The 23,238-nt window shown below is 34.2% G+C and overlaps 1 protein-coding gene across 2 annotated transcripts; it reads left to right on the top strand.

Annotated features, from left to right (window-relative positions):
• Positions 1 to 62: 62 nt before the first annotated feature.
• On the top strand, positions 63 to 23,197 carry LOC130444475 (ATP-binding cassette sub-family C member 4-like). 2 transcript variants are annotated; one of them, XM_056779602.1, is made up of 19 exons: positions 63 to 288; positions 1,221 to 1,466; positions 3,157 to 3,358; positions 3,413 to 3,638; positions 4,897 to 5,169; positions 7,151 to 7,479; positions 7,540 to 7,756; positions 7,886 to 8,124; positions 10,361 to 10,546; positions 10,602 to 10,792; positions 14,217 to 14,670; positions 15,459 to 15,609; positions 15,681 to 15,787; positions 16,163 to 16,286; positions 16,343 to 16,519; positions 16,577 to 16,704; positions 16,760 to 17,005; positions 17,061 to 17,221; positions 21,356 to 23,197. In XM_056779602.1, the coding sequence occupies exons 1-19, from the start codon at positions 263 to 265 to the stop codon at positions 21,633 to 21,635; spliced, it is 3,963 nt and encodes a 1,320-aa protein (XP_056635580.1). In that variant the 5' UTR covers positions 63 to 262; the 3' UTR covers positions 21,636 to 23,197. The 2 variants fall into 2 exon arrangements, with proteins under 2 accessions (XP_056635580.1, XP_056635579.1); XM_056779601.1 differs by lacking the exon at positions 63 to 288 and adding an exon at positions 790 to 1,097.
• Positions 23,198 to 23,238: the final 41 nt, after the last annotated feature.

The raw sequence follows: 23,238 nt of genomic DNA, 5'->3' as shown, positions 1-23,238 counted from the left end.
CGAGCGGATATCAGATCTTCGTCTGTCTGTCTGTCTGTCTGTCTGTTTTACGTATTTAGTGTCATAATTGTTTTATAGATGATGTAGTAAAAACTACTGAGTATTCGTGGGTATATTGAGAATTATTAAGAAAAATTCGAATTTTAAGTAAAAGTTGGAAGTTAACGATTATATTTTGTGGTTTTATCAAGATGTCTATTAGTTTTCAAGATTTCTTTCGCTTGAAACAAGGTCGAATGTTTAATGGTGATGCTTTGCAAAAATGGTTTCCATTTTCTTTAATAGCAGGTATATATATATATATACATAAATACTAGAAATTACATATTTTTACTTATTTATTTTCATAATTTAGTACAAATATTTGTTAATATCGTAATGAAAGTAACACATTTTTAATAAATATCCGAAGTTGTGCAATTTTACGAAATTCTAGCCTAAATTATTTATTTTTGCATGTAATTTCCATTATATAGATAAAAACATAATTTAAATGAATAATTTTAGTACTACGTGGTGTCAAAAAAAAAATTAATAACAGTATTACTTATACGGGGTGTCCTATTAATTATTTTTGAAATATTGGGTTTTAAATATGAAAATTTCATATACATAAATTAAATAAACTGAAAAATGTTTATTTATACGAATTATAAAACATCTACTAACCTATTTTTAATATATTTACACTATTTGTTATTATAATATATCAATAAACAATTAATTTGTTTTAAATTTTATAACGTTTTGACGCATTTATTTACTTATACGTTGAATTGAAGTCAATTACAGGCCTATTAACGTGCCTTAATTAACTTTAACGAAAGAAACGACTTGTTTATAATATTTGTTTATTCATTTGGTTAACTTCACCTCAGTATTTTACATATATTTAATATTTTTTGTTATCTTTTTCCATTTATCGTATGGTATATTCATAATTTCACATAAATCGTTGATACAAAAGGTCTTAAGATTAAAAGTGTTTTATAATGAGTTCAGTTTATTGTTGATACAATAATAATGGATTTAGGATATACGTTAACTAAGGATAACCCTATGAAAGGGGTTAATATTGTATCGAAATTATTTTTTGGGTGAGAAAAACTTATTTTTTTTTGTTAGAAATTACTACAAATAAATATGAAAAGTGGTTAAATATTTTCAACTACATTTTCATTGCCCTGGGAGAAGTTGATGATTGCAATTGCCCTTTCCAGATGGATAATACCGTTAGTGCGACGTGGAACTCGGCATAATTTGGAATTGATCGATTTGTACAAAGTTTTGGAAGGAGATGAGTCGAAAGGATTGGCAGATGCGCTGGCAAAAAACTGGCAGAATGAAATACACAAAAAATCGGGGCAAAAAATCAAACCGAGCCTGTTGAAAGCCATAACGAAAACATATTATAAAGAATTTTTTTTATACGGATTGTTATGGGCTTTTATAAACATCATCTTGTTGTGAGTATTCTGATATAGTTATTAGTACGGGAAATGAGCTGAAAACTATTTACAATATCCAATATATAAAATATGTTATTTTTTTTTAATTTTTTAACAATACATCTCGAGGAAATTCAAGAGAAATTATATTGTTGCAAGTATGTAGCTATTAGTCCGGGAAGTAAACTTAAAACTCGTTATAGTAACTTTTGATTTTTGTATTACCATTTTTTTTTTCAAAATGTGGGGTTTTTGAAGGATTATCCTTTTGTTCAAAAGTTTCAACACTAAATCTCGTAGAAATTAAAAAATATTATTTTTTATATATTTCGAGTGTTAGAAAAATGTGTATAAATATAATTTTGGAAATTTTAATCATATGTCACTTAAACTACAACTTTTTTTATGTGTATTTGCAACAAACTGCATCTCGAAATTGTTAATATTAATGAAATAAACGAGGGTTGAAGAAAATATATATAAATTCAGTTTAAGCGGCCGCCATGTTGAATTTTCAAAATTTGAAACTCTTCATCATTTTTAGGAACATTTTCTCATTATTTTCATAAAATCTTAATGAGTTTTCATCTTTTTTATTATATTTATTACGCGAATAAAAATTTTTTTTATCAATTTTCGGAAAATTTAGGGGTTTAAAACAGTTTTTTTGAAAATCTATTTTCATCATGTTGTAGAGCACAAAATTCCCTTCAATTTTGATATTTACACTTTTTTCGTACTAGCAAAAATAAAAGAGATATCGTAAAAGAATAGTCCTTGGAAGCCATTTTGAATTTCCAAAATTTGAAAATATCAATTTTTTTAGAGACATTTCTCCTATATTTCTATAAAATATCAATTTTGTTTCAATATTTTGGCTATACTGCGTGAATAAACAAATTTTAAAGTTTTTTATAAATTATAGAAAATTGTAGGTTAAAAACAATTTTTTCAAAAATCTAATTTCACCTTATCGTAGAACACAAAATTTCCTACAATTTTGATGCTCACTTTTTTTTCGTACGATTAAAAATGAAAGACTTATCATCATAAAAGACTCGATTACTTCAATCTTTATCAAAATATTTACCCGTTGTTTTGAAATGATTTTCAAAAAAAAATTTCTATAATTAAAAAGTTTCTTCAACAAATATATTTTCAATTAGAGACATAATCTTCCTATTCCGAGAAAATATTTATTTTTCGATCTCACTCCCCGGACTATAAAATATAAGAGCACCCATTCTAAACTGTATATGACACGTCACATCCGCTATAATATTCTTCTTTTTTATATGGATCGCATTCGATATCCATCATTTTCCAATGTTGCCAACTTTACTTACGGTGGTTCGTACATTTATTTGCAGAATTATATGTTTTTAACTAAATACACATTTCTAATTAAATCATTCAGATATAAATATGAAGTATATTTTAATGTAATGCGTAGCAGCATTGTTTGTTGCCTAAACAGTAGGTTAGGATATAATTTCTCATACCCCATACAAGGAACGTGATAAAACGCGGGAAATCGTCTCTGGCCGCGTAATCTTCCCATTCCCGCCATAACTAAAATCGGTTGTGTGGCAGTGGCGTGCCTCAGACGAAGCAGGGGGATTTAAAATAATTTATGGAAATATTGATATAGTTCAAAATTTATATTTTTTTTTTTAGTTTTTTCTTATCACAAAATGATTAATTTCAGATCGTCCAGGCCTATTATATTAGCCCAGTTAATCGCTTTATTTTCTAATCATAATACAGATAGTACCAAGATGTACTACTACAGCGCTGCTTTAGTGGGAGTATCAATTGCGACAGCATTTTTTTACCATCACGTACAATTTTCCCTATCGGTAATCGGGATGAGAATACGTATAGCGACATCTTCATTGATTTACAGAAAGGTGATTACCGTGATATTCCGATCATTCAATTTTGATTTAATGTGATTTTTGTAGATTACGAAGTTGAATCATAAGGCTTTGGGACAAACGGCAGTTGGTCAAGTCGTAAATCTGTTGTCCAACGACGTGAACCGATTCGATTTGTTGATACCGAACTTGCACGCCATCTGGGTGATGCCAATTCAAGTCGCTTTTCTACTGTTCATTATGTGGTATCAAGTAGGCATTTCCTCTCTTTTTGGAATCGTGGTTATGGTTATTTTAACTGTTCCCGTACAAGGTAATAACTTTGGTTAATGTTAAACTAATATACCGGGTGTTTTTCATCGCATAACCGCATATTCAAGTCACGAACTCATCCATTGTTATAGACCGTGAAGCAGGTCCTGTTTCACTGGACGCGTTATGATGTTTTGTTACCCATTTACGTTGTTTTTATGGAGACAATTTCCAAGTAGGCCATTTCGTTTAAATAGTGGAGATTTCCAGGAAATCGGAGGTTCTAGAATATGATAATAAGGTATATAAAACGAGTTTCAAGTAGCGGGAGTGATTACTGACAATGTGATCTGATCGGGACAGTGATAAGTGAACTAAAAAGTGTATTTAAATAAATTAGTGTGTCGAGTATTAGTGAATAGTTTAGTGTTAAGTGTTAGTAAGTGTATGTAAGATATACCGTGTGTTTAAATGGCCTCCAGTACATTGATTGTATTACTTTGTATGGTTTCAATAGTTGAAAAAGATGATTAGGACTCAAATCTGGCGATTACGGTGGATGAGGGATGATTCTCGTTAAGCATTTGACCACAAAATCGCGCTGAAATGTGCCATTTGCTCATAAATCCGATCGTTTATTGCCCTTGAACGATTTTTGATTTATCGAAAAGAAAAAAGTCACTGGGAATCAAATTTGGTGATTGCGGTTGATGGGGAATGATTCTCTTTAGGTACTTGGCCAAAAAATCGTGCTGGAAAGTGCCATACCTCACAAATCTGGTCTTTTATTGCTTCTAGACGATTTTTGAGTTATCGAAAAGAAAAAAGTCACTGGGAATCAAATTTGGCGATTGCGGTTGATGGGGAATGATTCTCTTTAGGTACTTGGCCAAAAAATCGTGCTGGAAAGTGCCATACCTCACAAATCTAGTCTTTTATTGCTTCTCCTAGACGATTTTTGAGTTATCGAAGAGAAAAAAGTCACTGGGAATCAAATGTAGCGAATAAGGCGACGTTTTCTCGAAGTATGCAAAGTTAGCCCCAATGCGGGGGCGATGACCTCGTGATTAGATTTAAATTTCAATCCGACGAGTGACTTTTTCAGGTTTGGGATTAAAAATAACTCACATGGGACCAAATATGGTGACTATAATGGATTGGGTAGTAGTCGGTTTCTAAATTTAGCTGTGGTTATCCCAAAAGGGGACGTTTACATATTTCTGGGGACTAAATAAGATATGGAACATTCGATTTTCGCTATTTTTCATTAAACCTTAACCTAACCATTCAGATATTTATTGTCCATATTGAATTTTTAGGTTTCCTTGCAAAATACGTGGCGAAATTGAGGATCAGCATTTCCAAAAAAACGGACAATCGCGTGAAAATAATGAGCGAGGTTATAAGCGGCATACAAGTAATAAAAATGTACGCTTGGGAAAAACCATTCGAAAAACTGATAAATCTAGCAAGGAAAACGGAAATTGAGGATATTACGTCGGCCTCTTATTTACGAGGAGTGTATTCCAGTTGTATGGTTTTCATGGATAGAGTCTCCCTAGGTTGTACCGTCATTTGCTTCATATTACTCGGTAAGGATCAACAAGTTGTTTATGGCGGCGCCATATTAGTGAACGTGGAGTGCCTCCACATTAGTGCCGCCGAGCTCCGCAAACGTCGACGATTTTCGTGGCGTTTACGCCTATTCCTCGATTGGTGTCGGTATTTTGTACCACGACAAAGATCACGACAAAAACTATCGATAACATATCGTGAATTTTGATGATTTTCGCGGGAATAACGTACGTTCACGCTGGTTCCCCGATCGGATTCGGTATTTTCCCGCGCGAAAGGGTTAAATATACATTTACGACCAATTGACGGTTTCTTCCTCGTTCCTCGCCGGTTTCTACGTCTATTTCGCGGCGGATTTTTCGAATTATCGATAACATACCGTGAATTTTGACGATTTTCGCGGGAATAATGCGCGTTTTCATCCGTTCCCCGATTGGATTCTGTAGTTTCCCGCGCGAAATGGTTAAATATACATTTACGACCAATTGACGGTTTCTTCCTCGTTCCTCGCCGGTTTCTACGTCTATTTCGCGGCGGATTTTTCGAATTATCGATAACATACCGTGAATTTTGACGATTTTCGCGGGAATAACGTACGTTCACGCTGGTTCCCCGATCGGATTCGGTATTTTCCCGCGCGAAAGGGTTAAATATACATTTACGACCAATTGACGGTTTCTTCCTCGTTCCTCGCCGGTTTCTACGTCTATTTCGCGGCGGATTTTTCGAATTATCGATAACATACCGTGAATTTTGACGATTTTCGCGGGAATAACGTACGTTCACGCTGGTTCCCCGATCGGATACGGTATTTTCCCGCGGGAAAGGGTTAAATATACATTTACGACCAATTGACGGTTTCTTCCTCGTTCCTCGCCGGTTTCTACGTCTATTTCGCGGCGGATTTTTCGAATTATCGATAACATACCGTGAATTTTGACGATTTTCGCGGGAATAACGTACGTTCACGCTGGTTCCCCGATCGGATTCGGTATTTTCCCGCGCGAAAGGGTTAAATATACATTTACGACCAATTGACGGTTTCTTCCTCGTTCCTCGCCGGTTTCTACGTCTATTTCGCGGCGGATTTTTCGAATTATCGATAACATACCGTGAATTTTGACGATTTTCGCGGGAATAACGTACGTTCACGCTGGTTCCCCGATCGGATTCGGTATTTTCCCGCGCGAAAGGGTTAAATATACATTTACGACCAATTGACGGTTTCTTCTTCGCTCCTCGCCGGTTTCTACGTCTATTTCACGGCGGATTTTTCGAATTATCGATAACATACCGTGAATTTTGACGATTTTCGCGGGAATAACGTACGTTCACGCTGGTTCCCCGATCGGATTCGGTATTTTCCCGCGCGAAAGGGTTAAATATACATTTACGACCATTTGACGGTTTCTTCTTCGCTCCTCGCCGGTTTCTACGTCTATTTCACGGCGGATTTTTCGAATTATCGATAACATACCGTGAATTTTGACGATTTTCGCGGGAATAACGTACGTTCACGCTGGTTCCCCGATCGGATTCGGTATTTTCCCGCGCGAAAGGGTTAAATATACATTTACGACCATTTGACGGTTTCTTCTTCGCTCCTCGCCGGTTTCTACGTCTATTTCACGGCGGATTTTTCGAATTATCGATAACATACCGTGAATTTTGACGATTTTCGCGGGAATAACGTACGTTCACGCTGGTTCCCCGATCGGATTCGGTATTTTCCCGCGCGAAAGGGTTAAATATACATTTACGACCAATTGAAGGTTTCTTCCTCGCTCCTCACCGGTTTCTAAGTCCATTTCTCGGCGGATTTTACAAATTATCGATAATATACCGTGAATTTTGACGATTTTCGCGGGAATAACGCGGAGACGGACGATTTTCGCGAGGTTTATGGCCGTTTCCCGATCGGAGTGATTAGTTGACGTGGGCACTAAAGCGGAGCCGCCATTAAAGTATGATATCTATAGATCCCATCGTATGTTTCAGGGAATAACATATCGGCCGATAAAGTATTTTCTCTAGCTCAAACATTCAATATCCTCCAATTGGTCGTGGCCATATCTTACCCTATAGCTATAAGTCTCGGCGCGGAATCTTTGGTTTCCGTCGAGAGATTACAAAATTTTTTACTTTTGGAAGAAAAAGAAGAAACCGGTATCGAACGAACCAAAGATGGCGGTATCTCGTTATCTAACATCGAAGCTTCGTGGACGCCCAATAATCGTACATTACAAAATATCGATGTTAGAATACGCCCCGGTACTTTGTGCGCCATCGTAGGACCCGTGGGCGCCGGAAAATCTTCTCTACTACAAGTAATTCCATCGCTACGATCGATTATCTCGATTCCAAATGAATTTTTTTTTCTTTTGTAGATTTTATTGGGGGAAATGCCGTTCGATACCGGGAAGATTCAAATTGGGGGTGAGATTTCTTATTGTTCTCAGGAACCTTGGTTGTTTCAGTCGACTGTTCGCAGTAACATCCTCTTCGGGCTGCAGTACCAAAGGACGTGGTACAAAAAAGTGGTGCAAGTTTGCGCTTTGGAAAAAGACTTCGAGCAATTCCCTCATAGAGACCGTACCATCGTCGGTGAGCATTTTCGGATGCCTGCGCTCGCGAGCAAAAGACCCAAATCGGAAAAATTGGAACCGTGCGATTTGGGTCGGTTGTTTGGCGCGCGCGGGGGTGTATTATTTGAGGGTTGGTCTTTCATTTCAGGTGAGAAGGGCGTTTCGTTGAGCGGTGGTCAACGCGCCAGGATCAATTTAGCCCGCGCTATTTATAGGAAAGCGGATATTTATCTGCTGGACGATCCGCTATCGGCCGTCGATACGCACGTGGGGAAGCATCTATTTGAAAATTGTATTTATAATCATTTGAAGGGGAAAACGAGGATTTTGGTGACGCATCAATTGCAATATTTGAAGAAAGCGGATTTTATTATTCTGGTTAATAAAGTGAGTTTGGTTTTAATTAAAAAAATTGCGACGGAAGGGATGAAATCTGGTATTTTGATTGTTTTTTTTTGAAACAACTGATTTTTTGACTATTTTCCGAGGAAATTTTGATTCTGGTTACGATTTTGTTGTAATATCTTCGTAATTGCTAAAAATTTATGAAAATTCGCAATTTTTTATCTGGAAAATCGACTGAAATGGGAAATTTTAAAGAAAACTTCATAATTGGTGTATACCGCTTCGGTATATAACGAGATTTTTGAGAATTTTTCGGAAAAATTTCACAGTCATTTTCTCAAAACTTGTTATAAGTATGAAATTTTCCGACTTTTCCGAGAAAAATTGAGAAATCTCTATGTTTAATGCATTTTAAATACCATTAACGATGGTACCAGATTTCGGTTTTTTTGAAAATAAATTTATTAAGCAAGAAAAATCCAAAAAACTACTGGAAACATGAAGTTTTCCTTATTTTTCGGAGAAAATATGATAGATGATTCATTTTCCGGATATGCTTTGTTCTATAATGGAATATCTTAAAATTTTCCGGAAAATTTATCAAAAATTGCCTCAAAACTAGAAAAAAGTGAAGAATTTTCCGAGGAAAATTGATGAATTTATATATTTAATTCATTTTAAATACCATTAACGAAATCTTCTGAAGAATTTTCCGGAAAAATCTGTCAGGAATCGTTTCAAAATTTGTTAAAATTATAAATTTTCCGAATTTTGCGAAGAAAATTTTGTTGAACAAGAAAAACCCCCCAAAAAAGGCTGAAAACATGAAATTTTTTGAAGAAAATTTGGTAATCTTCATAGTTGATTTATTTTCCGGAATTGCTTTGTTCTATAATGGAATCTCTTAAAATTTTCCGGAAAATTTATCAAAAATTGCGTCAAAACTAGAAAAAAGTGAAGAATTTTCCGAGGAAAATTGATGAATTTCTATATTTAATTCATTTTAAATACCATTAACGAAATCTTCTGAAGAATTTTCCGGAAAAATCTGTCAGGAATCGTTTCAAAATTTGTTAAAATTATAAATTTTGCGAAGAAAATTTTGTTGAACAAGAAAAACCCCCCCAAAAAAGGCTGAAAACATGAAATTTTTTGAAGAAAATTTGGTAATCTTCATAGTTGATTTATTTTCCGGAATTACTTTGTTCTATAATGGAATCTCTTAAAATTTTCCGGAAAATTTATCAAAAATTGCCTCAAAACTAGAAAAAAGTGAAGAATTTTCCGAGGAAAATTGATGAATTTCTATATTTAATTCATTTTAACTACCATTAACGAAATCTTCTGAAGAATTTTCCGGAAAAATCTTTCAGGAATCGTTTCAAAATTTGTTAAAATTAGAAATTTTCCGAATTTTGCGAAGAAAATTTTGTTGAACAAGAAAAACCCCCCAAAAAAATGCTGAAAACATGAAATTTTTTGAAGAAAATTTGATAAATCTTCATAGTTGATTTATTTTCCGGAATTGCTTTGTTCTATAATGGAATCTCTTGAAGTTTTCCGGATAATTTATCAAAAATTGCCTCAAAACTAGAAAAAAGTGAAGAATTTTCCGAGGAAAATTGATGAATTTCTATATTTAATTCATTTTAACTACCATTAACGAAATCTTCTGAAGAATTTTCCGGAAAAATCTTTCAGGAATCGTTTCAAAATTTGTTAAAATTATGAATTTTCCGAATAAAATTTTGTTGAACAAGAAAACATGAAATTAACTCTATTTTCCGAGTAACATCCGAAAAATTTGGTTCTACCAATAAAATTTTCAACAATTTTCCAAGGAAATTCTCTCGAAATTACTTCAAAAACTATTGATAACCGATTTTCCGGATTTTTCGTAGGAAGTTCGATAATTTATGCGTTTTCTGGGAAAATTTTTCACAATTCACACATTTTCCCATAATTATTGTGCCACATTTCCATCATCACTTTAAATAAGAATGAATCTCAAAAAATATGAAAATTTCTAACAACTTTTCCGGAAAAACCTCCGAAAAATAACTGAAACTATAAAATTTTCCTAATTTCCAAGAAAATTCGTTCAAATGCGACACCATATTTTAAACGATTTTTCCACTATAAAAAAACAAGATTTTCCGAAGAATTTTCCCGCAATATAAGCAAAAATATCATTAAAAATCGATCGAAATCGAAATATACCGATGCATCAAAATATTTTGAAAACTACGAAAAATTTTCCACGAATTTTCATGTTTAGGGAAAAATTGAGGCTCAAGGAACCTTCGAGGAGCTCTCCCGATGCGCCTTGGACTTCACGAAATTATTAATAGCCGCGGATGAATCGGGCGAAAAACCCAACGAATCCGCAGACGCCGAAAACGCCGATGCACCCAAAAGAGGGACTTTCAGAAGAATGTCGAACTGGTCGGCGTTATCTTTCCGCGTAAGTCGCGATATTTAAATCAAAATTTCGAAAAATATGGAAAAACAATTTTCAGAGCGACGTTTCCGATAGTTACAAAGGCGCGGATGAAGTAATCGAAGAAGAATCTGGTACCGATCCGAACGTGAAACCGTTCAAAAGTTATCTTCTGTCCACGAAAAGTATTTGCATGTTGGTACTACTGATTACGTTGTTGGTACTTGCTCAAGCGTTTTGCGCGGCCGTTGACCTTTGGTTGGCGTTTTGGTGAGTCGATTTGCACCGGTTTGTATGGGAATTTCGATTTTTTAACTTCTTTAGTTAAGTTTGGCAACGTCGCTTTATTAGGACGGTTATTCATAAATATTATAGTCCAGTCAATGATGGTGAAAAAGTGTACAACACCGATTTGTATGGGAATTTGGATTTCTTTACTTTTTCAGTCAAGTTTGGCAACATCGCTTTATTAAAACGGTTATTCATGAATATTATAGTCCAGTCAATGACTAAAAAAAGTATGAACCGTGTGTCTAGAAATATATATATATATATATATATATATATATATATATATATATATATATATAAATTCAATTTACGACGTCACCTTTTTGAATTTTTAAAATTTGAGAAAAATTCTTCAATTTCCTGGACTATTATCGAACTATATGAACATTTTTCCCACATTTTCCTCAATTTCCTGGACTATAATTTCAATACATGAATATTTTTCTAAATTTCCCTGGACTATTAATGAAATATATGAACATTCTCCTGCAATTTCCCACTTCCCTGGACTATAATTGAATTATATGAACATTTTTTAATTTCCTGGACTATAATTTCAGTACATGAATATTTTTATAAATTTTTTTCCATTCCCTGGATTATAATTTTAACACAAACATTTTTTTCCACTTCCCCGGACTATAATTGAATTATATGAACATTTTTTAATTTCCTGGACTATAATTTCAGTACATGAACATTTTTCTAAATTTTTTCCCTTCCCTGGACTATAATTAAATTATATGAACATTTTTCCAATTTCCTGGACTATAATTGAATTATATGAACATTTTTCCACTTCCCTGGACTATAATTGAATTATATGAACATTTTCCCACTTCCCTGGACTATAATTGAATTATATGAACATTTTTCCACTTCCCTGGACTATAATTGAATTATATGAACATTTTTTAATTTCCTGGACTATAATTTCAGTACATGAATATTTTTATAAATTTTTTTCCATTCCCTGGACTATAATTTTAACACATAAACATTTTTTTCCACTTCCCCGGACTATAATTGAATTATATGAACATTTTTTAATTTCCTGGACTATAATTTCAGTACATGAATATTTTTATAAATTTTTTTCCATTCCCTGGACTATAATTAAATTTTATGAAAATTTTTCCAATTTCCTGGACTATAATTGAATTATATGAACATTTTTCCACTTCCCTGGACTATAATTGAATTATATGAACATTTTCCCACTTCCCTGGACTATAATTGAATTATATGAACATTTTTCCAATTTCCTGAACTATAATTGAATTATATGAACATTTTCCCACTTCCCTGGACTATAATGAATTATATGACCATTTTCCCACTTCCCTGGACTATAATTGAATTATATGAACATTTTTCCACTTCCCTGGACTATAATTGAATTATATGAACATTTTTTAATTTCCTGGACTATAATTTCAGTACATGAATATTTTTATAAATTTTTTTCCATTCCCTGGACTATAATTTTAACACATAAACATTTTTTTCCACTTCCCCGGACTATAATTGAATTATATGAACATTTTTTAATTTCCTGGACTATAATTTCAGTACATGAATATTTTTATAAATTTTTTTCCATTCCCTGGACTATAATTAAATTTTATGAACATTTTTCCAATTTCCTGGACTATAATTGAATTATATGAACATTTTTCCACTTCCCTGGACTATAATTGAATTATATGAACATTTTCCCACTTCCCTGGACTATAATTGAATTATATGAACATTTTCCCACTTCCCTGGACTATAATTGAATTATATGAACATTTTCCCACTTCCCTGGACTATAATTGAATTATATGAACATTTTCCCACTTCCCTGGACTATAATTGAATTATATGAACATTTTTCCAATTTCCTGAACTATAATTGAATTATATGAACATTTTCCCACTTCCCTGGACTATAATGAATTATATGAACATTTTCCCACTTCCCTGGACTATAATTGAATTATATGAACATTTTTCCACTTCCCTGGACTATAATTGAATTATATGAACATTTTTTAATTTCCTGGACTATAATTTCAGTACATGAATATTTTTATAAATTTTTTTCCATTCCCTGGACTATAATTTTAACACATAAACATTTTTTTCCACTTCCCCGGACTATAATTGAATTATATGAACATTTTTTAATTTCCTGGACTATAATTTCAGTACATGAATATTTTTATAAATTTTTTTCCATTCCCTGGACTATAATTAAATTTTATGAACATTTTTCCAATTTCCTGGACTATAATTGAATTATATGAACATTTTTCCACTTCCCTGGACTATAATTGAATTATATGAACATTTTCCCACTTCCCTGGACTATAATTGAATTATATGAACATTTTCCCACTTCCCTGGACTATAATTGAATTATATGAACATTTTTCCACTTCCCTGGACTATAATTGAATTATATGAACATTTTCCCACTTCCCTGGACTATAATTGAATTATATGAACATTTTCCCACTTCCCTGGACTATAATTGAATTATATGAACATTTTTCCACTTCCCTGGACTATAATTGAATTATATGAACATTTTTTAATTTCCTGGACTATAATTTCAGTACATGAATATTTTTATAAATTTTTTTCCATTCCCTGGACTATAATTTTAACACATAAACATTTTTTTCCACTTCCCCGGACTATAATTGAATTATATGAACATTTTTTAATTTCCTGGACTATAATTTCAGTACATGAATATTTTTATAAATTTTTTTCCATTCCCTGGACTATAATTAAATTTTATGAAAATTTTTCCAATTTCCTGGACTATAATTGAATTATATGAACATTTTTCCACTTCCCTGGACTATAATTGAATTATATGAACATTTTCCCACTTCCCTGGACTATAATTGAATTATATGAACATTTTTTAATTTCCTGGACTATAATTGAATTATATGAACATTTTTCCAATTTCCTGAACTATAATTGAATTATATGAACATTTTCCCACTTCCCTGGACTATAATGAATTATATGAACATTTTTTAATTTCCTGGACTATAATTTCAGTACATGAACATTTTTTAATTTCCTGGACTATAATTTCAGTACATGAACATTTTTCTAAATTTTTTCCCTTCCCTGGACTATAATTTTAACACAAACATTTTTTCCCATTTCCCTGGACTATTAATCAAATATATGAACATTCTCCTACATTTTCCCACTTCCCTGGACTATAATTGAATTATATGAACATTTTTCCACATTTTCTTCAAATTCCTGGACTATAATATGAATTTGTACACAATTTCTAACTTCAGAAGTTTCATTTTGGTTCTTTTCAACACATTCAGAGTTACCTCAAAAAAAATTAGTTGGCGTATTAATTAATTTCGAAATTTTTCAGGACAACCGAAGAAGAAACTAGACACGCAAACTATGAAGTAACAAATCTCCAATCTTCATCCACTGATTTTCATCCATATCTTCGCAACAGCACTGAAAATATGACTAAATACGTTTACGATATCGATAATGATACTTCTCATTTCGACGGTATCTTCGACTACGTCGAAGTGAACGGCAAAATAACGAAACTAGTGAAAACGACATACGCCATGTATTTCTATGGCGCTTTGTTAGTTTTGTGCGTCCTATTAACCATATTCAGATCGTTCTTGTTTTTCAAAACGTGTATGATGTCGTCCATAAATCTCCATTCGAACATATTCCATAGTCTACTCGAAGCTCCCATGCGTTTTTTTGATACTAACCCCACCGGTAGGGTACTCAACAGATTTTCCAAGGACATGGGAGCCATAGATGAAGTACTACCTAGAGTACTACTAGACGCAGTACAGGTAAATCCATATTTACATTCTTCTACAAATTTTTTAATATATTATAATAAATATTGTAATAAAGTTGATAAAATGACGTATAGGTGGCGATAGTAGTATTAAATACATACGATTTTAAGTTAAACCTAACCTCCGAATGACAAATGTTTAAATCTGACAGCTGTCATACTATTAGATTAGGAGTTGAAGCATTTTGAGTGCAGTTAGTTTAGGATTTATGATTTTGTGTCTTAGTTGAGTCTTAAGGTCCTTTTTTGGTTAAAACGGAGCATTTAAGCAGTCACCTTCTCTAAATTTGTCCTTGATGTTTATCTTGAACCTTAAGGTCCTTTTTTCGTTAGAATCAACCATTCGTGATCTCTAAATTTGTCCTTGATGTTTATCTTGAACCTTAAGGTCCTGTTTTCGTTAGAAACAAACATTCACGTTCTCTAAATTTGTCCTTAATGTTTATTTTGAGTCTTAAGGTCCTTTTTTCGTTAGAACCAACCATTCGTGATCTCTAAAATTGTCCTTGATGTTTATCTTGAGTCTCAAGGTCCTTTTTTCGTTAGAAACAAACATTCACGTTCTCTAAATTTGTCCTTGATGTTTATTTTGAACCTTAAGGTCCAGTTTCCGTTAGAAATAAACATTCACGTTCTCTAAATTTGTCCTTGATGTTTATCTAGAGCCTTAAGGTCCCCGTAGCTCAATGTACGTCCAGATTTCTTATTTTTTTTATATATAAACAATTTTTTTTTCAACGACCATTTCGACAAAAATTAAAAAAAAATTATTTATTTCAGATATTCCTAGTAATGGCGGGACTTCTGATAAATATAGTCCTTTCGAACGCGTACATGATCATCGCAATTATCGTATTAGGATACGTATTTTTGAAATTCAGGAAGTGGTACATAGAAATCGCCAAAATACTTAAACATCTAGAAGGAATAAGTAGGTACAAACAGTATTTTCGATAATTTAATATTTTCACTTTGTTGTTTTTTTTTTAATCAAAATTCCAGCGAAATCGCCGGTTTTTTCGCACGTCAATTCGTCCTTGAACGGTATCACAACTATAAGATCCTCAAACGCGGAGCAACTGCTAATAAACGAATTCGATAATCATCAAGTGAGTAAAAAAAAATTCTAAACTATAATATACAGTGCGGTGCAATAATTAGAAACTCAAATCAAGGCTAACATCCTCAAATAGCCTCGGTTTCGTCCACCGCATTCCACTAATTATCCAACGCTAAGCATATCCACTCCCTCACACCTCAAACTCTCAAAGATCCTATTCGACTGCGCCACTTTATCTACCCGCACCCCGATCCATACAGTCGGCGTGAGATTTTTCGTTCCCGCGTGTTGGGAATCCGCTCAACGCGACCTTAGTAGTAGTTGCGAGACCGAATTATGTCCGAGGAAACTAAATCTGGGTTATATTGAGGTTATTCCAGCTCGACGTCGACGTTGTACAACTTACAAGTTCTAATTATTACAGGATGTCCACACTTCCGCTTGGTATTTGACAATAGCGTGCGTGGGGGCGTTCGGATTGTGGCTCGATATAATAGCCGTGATATTTTTGGCGTGCGTTACTTTCACGTTCGCCGTTTTAGCAAATTGTAAGTCGAAATAACGAAAAATCGAACGTCCATTATTTAAAAAAACAAATTTTAAGATACCGAAGTAAATGGGAGTCTCGTGGGTCTGGCCGTATCGCAAAGTCTGGTTTTAACCGGTATGCTGCAGTACGGGATACGACAAACGGCCGAAGTGATTAACCAATTGACTAGCGTCGAAAGAGTTTTGCAATATACCAATTTGGATAAGGAGGGTCCGTTCGAGACCCCGCCAGGTGATCAAGCCCCAATCATCGATTCGTCTCGATCTAATTTGTGTTTTTTTTTTGTAGGAAATACGCCTAAGCAGCCTTGGCCCGTTGAAGGTTTTCTCGAATTCAGGAACGCCTCTTTGAGATACGCCGAAACCGAAGCGGCGGTTTTGAAAAATTTGAAATTCGTCATCGAACCTGGTGAAAAGGTAGTAAGAGACACTTCGTGTATTCCGGAATTGATCACGCGGTTTTCTTTTTTAGGTCGGTATAGTGGGACGAACCGGTGCGGGGAAATCGTCCCTAATTTCCGCTCTATTCCGTTTAGCTCCATTGGAGGGCTCTATATTTGTGGATGGAGTGGATATTGCGTCTCTAGGATTGACGGATTTGCGGAAGAAGATTTCCATAATACCCCAGGAACCGGTTTTGTTTTCCGAAACTCTACGGTACAATTTGGATCCTTTCGACCAATTCGCAGATAAAGAACTTTGGAGGGCGTTAGAGGAAGTAATAGAAACAAATTTAAAAAGAAAAGAATTTATTATAATGGGAATTATTTAAGGTCGAGTTGAGGGATAGCGTGGATTCTTTGGAGTTTATGGTGGCGGAAGGAGGAGGTAATTTCAGCGTAGGTCAAAGGCAATTGATCTGTTTGGCGAGGGCTATTTTGAAAAACAATAAAATCTTGATATTGGACGAAGCTACAGCCAACGTAGATCAAAGGTGAGACGATTTTATCTATTGAACGTTATCCCGTGTCGTTCCGGTAGGACGTCATCGTGATTCGCGTCTCGTGGTGGACATTCCGAAAGGATTAAAGTCACTTTGTGTTTAGCTCGTCATTCGTCTATGAAATACGAAGTTACTTTGTCTTTTCGTAGATCTACTCGAGTCTTGAGGTCTTTCTGTGATTAACACCAAGTATTCGCTTTCTCTAAAACTTTATCGATGTATAACTATGAATTTGTCTATGGAATATGAGGTTATCGTGTTTTCTTATGGCTTGAGTTGAATCTAAGGGTCATTTTTGGGGTTTTCGTGTTGTTTTTATCTCTCTCTCCAAAGTCTGGGATAATGGTTTGTCTCTACTATCATACAGCTGTCAAATATTTGGAATAGACATGCAATATGCCAACGTACCGACTGGATAGACACCACTAGTGAAACTTAAGGTCTTGTTTTGGTTAGATACAAGCATTAACGTTCTCTAAATGTGTCCTTGATGTTTGTTTATCTTGGAACTTAAGGTCCTGTTTTGGTTAGATACAAGCATTAACGTTCTCTAAATGTGTCCTTGATGTTTATCTTGGAACTTAAGGTCCTGTTTTGGTTAGATACAAGCATTAACGTTCTCTAAATGTGTCCTTGATGTTTATCTTGGAACTTAAGGTCCCGTTTTGGTTAGATACAAGCATTAACGTTCTCTAAATGTGTCCTTGATGTTTATCTTGGAACTTAAGGTCCTGTTTTGGTTAGATACAAGCATTAACGTTCTCTAAATGTGTCCTTGATGTTTATCTTGGAACTTAAGGTCCCGTTTTGGTTAGATACAAGCATTAACGTTCTCTAAATGTGTCCTTGATGTTTATCTTGGAACTTAAGGTCCTGTTTTGGTTAGATACAAGCATTAACGTTCTCTAAATGTGTCCTTGATGTTTATCTTGGAACTTAAGGTCCCGTTTTGGTTAGATACAAGCATTAACGTTCTCTAAATGTGTCCTTGATGTTTGTTTATCTTGGAACTTAAGGTCCTGTTTTGGTTAGATACAAGCATTAACGTTCTCTAAATGTGTCCTTGATGTTTATCTTGGAACTTAAGGTCCTGTTTTGGTTAGATACAAGCATTAACGTTCTCTAAATGTGTCCTTGATGTTTATCTTGGAACTTAAGGTCCCGTTTTGGTTAGATACAAGCATTAACGTTCTCTAAATGTGTCCTTGATGTTTATCTTGGAACTTAAGGTCCTGTTTTGGTTAGATACAAGCATTAACGTTCTCTAAATGTGTCCTTGATGTTTATCTTGGAACTTAAGGTCCTGTTTTGGTTAGATACAAGCATTAACGTTCTCTAAATGTGTCCTTGATGTTTATCTTGGAACTTAAGGTCCTGTTTTGGTTAGATACAAGCATTAACGTTCTCTAAATGTGTCCTTGATGTTTATCTTGGAACTTAAGGTCCTGTTTTGGTTAGATACAAGCATTAACGTTCTCTAAATGTGTCCTTGATGTTTATCTTGGAACTTAAGGTCCTGTTTTGGTTAGATACAAGCATTAACGTTCTCTAAATGTGTCCTTGATGTTTATCTTGGAACTTAAGGTCCTGTTTTGGTTAGATACAAGCATTAACGTTCTCTAAATGTGTCCTTGATGTTTATCTTGGAACTTAAGGTCCTGTTTTGGTTAGATACAAGCATTAACGTTCTCTAAATGTGTCCTTGATGTTTATCTTGGAACTTAAGGTCCCGTTTTGGTTAGATACAAGCATTAACGTTCTCTAAATGTGTCCTTGATGTTTATCTTGGAACTTAAGGTCCTGTTTTGGTTAGATACAAGCATTAACGTTCTCTAAATGTGTCCTTGATGTTTATCTTGGAACTTAAGGTCCTGTTTTGGTTAGATACAAGCATTAACGTTCTCTAAATGTGTCCTTGATGTTTATCTTGGAACTTAAGGTCCCGTTTTGGTTAGATACAAGCATTAACGTTCTCTAAATGTGTCCTTGATGTTTATCTTGGAACTTAAGGTCCTGTTTTGGTTAGATACAAGCATTAACGTTCTCTAAATGTGTCCTTGATGTTTATCTTGGAACTTAAGGTCCTGTTTTGGTTAGATACAAGCATTAACGTTCTCTAAATGTGTCCTTGATGTTTATCTTGGAACTTAAGGTCCTGTTTTGGTTAGATACAAGCATTAACGTTCTCTAAATGTGTCCTTGATGTTTATCTTGGAACTTAAGGTCCTGTTTTGGTTAGATACAAGCATTAACGTTCTCTAAATTTGTCCTTGATGTTTATCTTGGAACTTAAGGTCCTGTTTTGGTTAGATACAAGCATTAACGTTCTCTAAATGTGTCCTTGATGTTTATCTTGGAACTTAAGGTCCTGTTTTGGTTAGATACAAGCATTAACGTTCTCTAAATGTGTCCTTGATGTTTATCTTGGAACTTAAGGTCCTGTTTTGGTTAGATACAAGCATTAACGTTCTCTAAATGTGTCCTTGATGTTTATCTTGGAACTTAAGGTCCTGTTTTGGTTAGATACAAGCATTAACGTTCTCTAAATGTGTCCTTGATGTTTATCTTGGAACTTGAGGTCCTGTTTTGGTTAGATACAAGCATTAACGTTCTCTAAATGTGTCCTTGATGTTTATCTTGGAACTTAAGGTCCTGTTTTGGTTAGATACAAGCATTAACGTTCTCTAAATGTGTCCTTGATGTTTATCTTGAAACTTAAGGTCCTGTTTTGGGTAGATACAAGCATTAACGTTCTCTAAATGTGTCCTTGATGTTTATCTTGGAACTTAAGGTCCCGTTTTGGTTAGATACAAGCATTAACGTTCTCTAAATGTGTCCTTGATGTTTATCTTGGAACTTAAGGTCCTGTTTTGGTTAGATACAAGCATTAACGTTCTCTAAATGTGTCCTTGATGTTTATCTTGGAACTTAAGGTCCTGTTTTGGTTAGATACAAGCATTAACGTTCTCTAAATGTGTCCTTGATGTTTATCTTGGAACTTAAGGTCCCGTTTTGGTTAGATACAAGCATTAACGTTCTCTAAATGTGTCCTTGATGTTTATCTTGGAACTTAAGGTCCTGTTTTGGTTAGATACAAGCATTAACGTTCTCTAAATGTGTCCTTGATGTTTATCTTGGAACTTAAGGTCCTGTTTTGGTTAGATACAAGCATTAACGTTCTCTAAATGTGTCCTTGATGTTTATCTTGGAACTTAAGGTCCTGTTTTGGTTAGATACAAGCATTAACGTTCTCTAAATGTGTCCTTGATGTTTATCTTGGAACTTAAGGTCCTGTTTTGGTTAGATACAAGCATTAACGTTCTCTAAATGTGTCCTTGATGTTTATCTTGGAACTTAAGGTCCTGTTTTGGTTAGATACAAGCATTAACGTTCTCTAAATGTGTCCTTGATGTTTATCTTGGAACTTAAGGTCCTGTTTTGGTTAGATACAAGCATTAACGTTCTCTAAATGTGTCCTTGATGTTTATCTTGGAACTTAAGGTCCCGTTTTGGTTAGATACAAGCATTAACGTTCTCTAAATGTGTCCTTGATGTTTATCTTGGAACTTAAGGTCCTGTTTTGGTTAGATACAAGCATTAACGTTCTCTAAATGTGTCCTTGATGTTTATCTTGGAACTTAAGGTCCTGTTTTGGTTAGATACAAGCATTAACATTCTCTAAATTTGTCCTTGATGTTTATCTTGGAACTTAAGGTCCTGTTTTGGTTAGATACAAGCATTAACGTTCTCTAAATGTGTCCTTGATGTTTATCTTGGAACTTAAGGTCCTGTTTTGGTTAGATACAAGCATTAACGTTCTCTAAATGTGTCCTTGATGTTTATCTTGGAACTTAAGGTCCTGTTTTGGTTAGATACAAGCATTAACGTTCTCTAAATGTGTCCTTGATGTTTATCTTGGAACTTAAGGTCTTGTTTTGGTTAGATACAAGCATTAACGTTCTCTAAATGTGTCCTTGATGTTTATCTTGGAACTTAAGGTCCTGTTTTGGGTAGAACTAAGCATTCACATTCTCTTTCGAGTTTTTTAGAGTCTTCTTTTAGGGTTTTTGTACTTTTTTTGTATGTTAGGGTTTGTATATATATATAATTATTTTTTTTTTCTAGGACGGATTCTTTGATACAATTAACAATACGTAGAGTGTTCAAAGACTGCACGGTACTGACCATAGCGCACAGATTGAACACCATCATGGATTCCGATAAAGTTCTGGTGATGAGTTTCGGTAATATGGTGGAATTCGATCATCCCCATAAACTTCTACAAATCGAAGACGGTTATTTCCATAAATTGGTGATGGAAACCGGGCCTTCGATGACCGAACAACTCAAAGAAATCTCCCGTAACGCGTATATGAATAAAAAAAACGGAAATGATACGAATTAATCCCGATTATTTTTTTTCTGAACTCGTACAAAATTTAATAAAAACAACAATTTAAAACTACGAATAAGATTCAATTGAAATATTTAGTTTTGTAGTTGATGAAATTTATTTGTAAAAAAAAATATTTTTCCTTTTGTTCCATATTTTTATCCTTAAGTCACATTAAATTAAAAAAATAAATTTTTTCGAATTTTGGTGATTCAAGAACGCAATTTCCATTTTTTTAAGAAAACAACCGCTACAGTGGCTAAAGCATCGACGAATATTGAATTGCATCTTCTAAAAATGTGACTTCAACGCCTTTTTGACGCGCAAAATGGCGCCCAGTTCATAGCTCCAACGTTCATCTTTATAATAAACATTTTTTCATTTCAAACGTAACAGTTTTTCACCTTCTTTACTTATACTTAGTATTGTATTGTAAGCAAATTTCATTGGGATGTTACGGAATTCAGATTAGCAATATCTAAAGCCGGAAGTCGATATCCTCTTTTCGAAACAGAAATCCAGAAAATTCTAATTTTAGATTACGATAAAAAACCACAAAAAGCTTCAATATCAAAACAAACGACCGAATCCAGCCTAAACGAATTTAAAAATTACACTCGCGAGCGAGAAGTGACTAGAGCACTAATCAAGAGATGACCGATCCATCGTCAGAACATCCCAGAAACCGACACGAGCCTAAAGAAACTCGAGGAAAGGCTGCGAGTGGCTGGACAAAAGACATTGAGTCCACAACTGACCCCAAATAAGTTAATTGGACTGGGGGGTCCGTTCTCTACCCTTCTGTTCTCAAACGAAAGCAAAATGTGCCTGCACGGTAGCTCCAGAAGAGGATTAGTCTTCAAAAGACATCGAGGAAGATCTACAGTGGCTTTTGGAGGAGATGCCTGGATGATTTGAGCTGGTATTTCAATGGAAGTGGAAAAACCAAGTTGGTTTTTACTGAAACTGTTAGTTATCAACTACATAAAAGTAATTTTAAGGGTTCGAGTCGTTCCTTACGTGAGATATATCGACGAAAACATTTTGCTAACGCAGGACGATGCTTACGAATATGATGCAGGTTCTGTACGGATCTCAAAATGGCCGCTGTGGATTTGACAGCGCGTTGATTAGATTTAAATCGTATCGAGTGTCTAAAGGTCACGAAATCGGGTCTCAAAATGACGTTAACTGAAGAATGTGGTAGCAGCGAACAAGATCTAGTGAAGAAACTGATTCGATGGATTGAAAGAGCGTTTTTTGATCGCTGGTATATTTTGATTTATATCATATCAAGCAATCATTTAAGGAGTTTGAATAGCCTTCATTCTTTTGATAAAATTCGTGATAATCAATCGGTATTATCGACATTAGCATTTTTTTTAATTAGATTCTCATTTTATTATAATTATACGATATACATCCAAAAAAATTATCATTTCATTCCATTTTTTTCCCATTCTTTTAACAGTTTTTAGATATTTTGAAAAAAATTGGGTTTATTGATACAAATAATTTTCCAGAAGCCCTCATCGATTTCACGTGTAAATAAAAGGTTACTCAAGGTCAAATTTGTGATTTTTTTTTCTAGATTTTTACCATATCCAATTAGTTA

Source organism: Diorhabda sublineata, chromosome 5 (assembly GCF_026230105.1).
Source record: "Diorhabda sublineata isolate icDioSubl1.1 chromosome 5, icDioSubl1.1, whole genome shotgun sequence".
NCBI classification, from domain to species: Eukaryota; Metazoa; Arthropoda; class Insecta; order Coleoptera; family Chrysomelidae; genus Diorhabda; species Diorhabda sublineata.
This window is presented reverse-complemented; position numbering and strand designations above follow the sequence as displayed.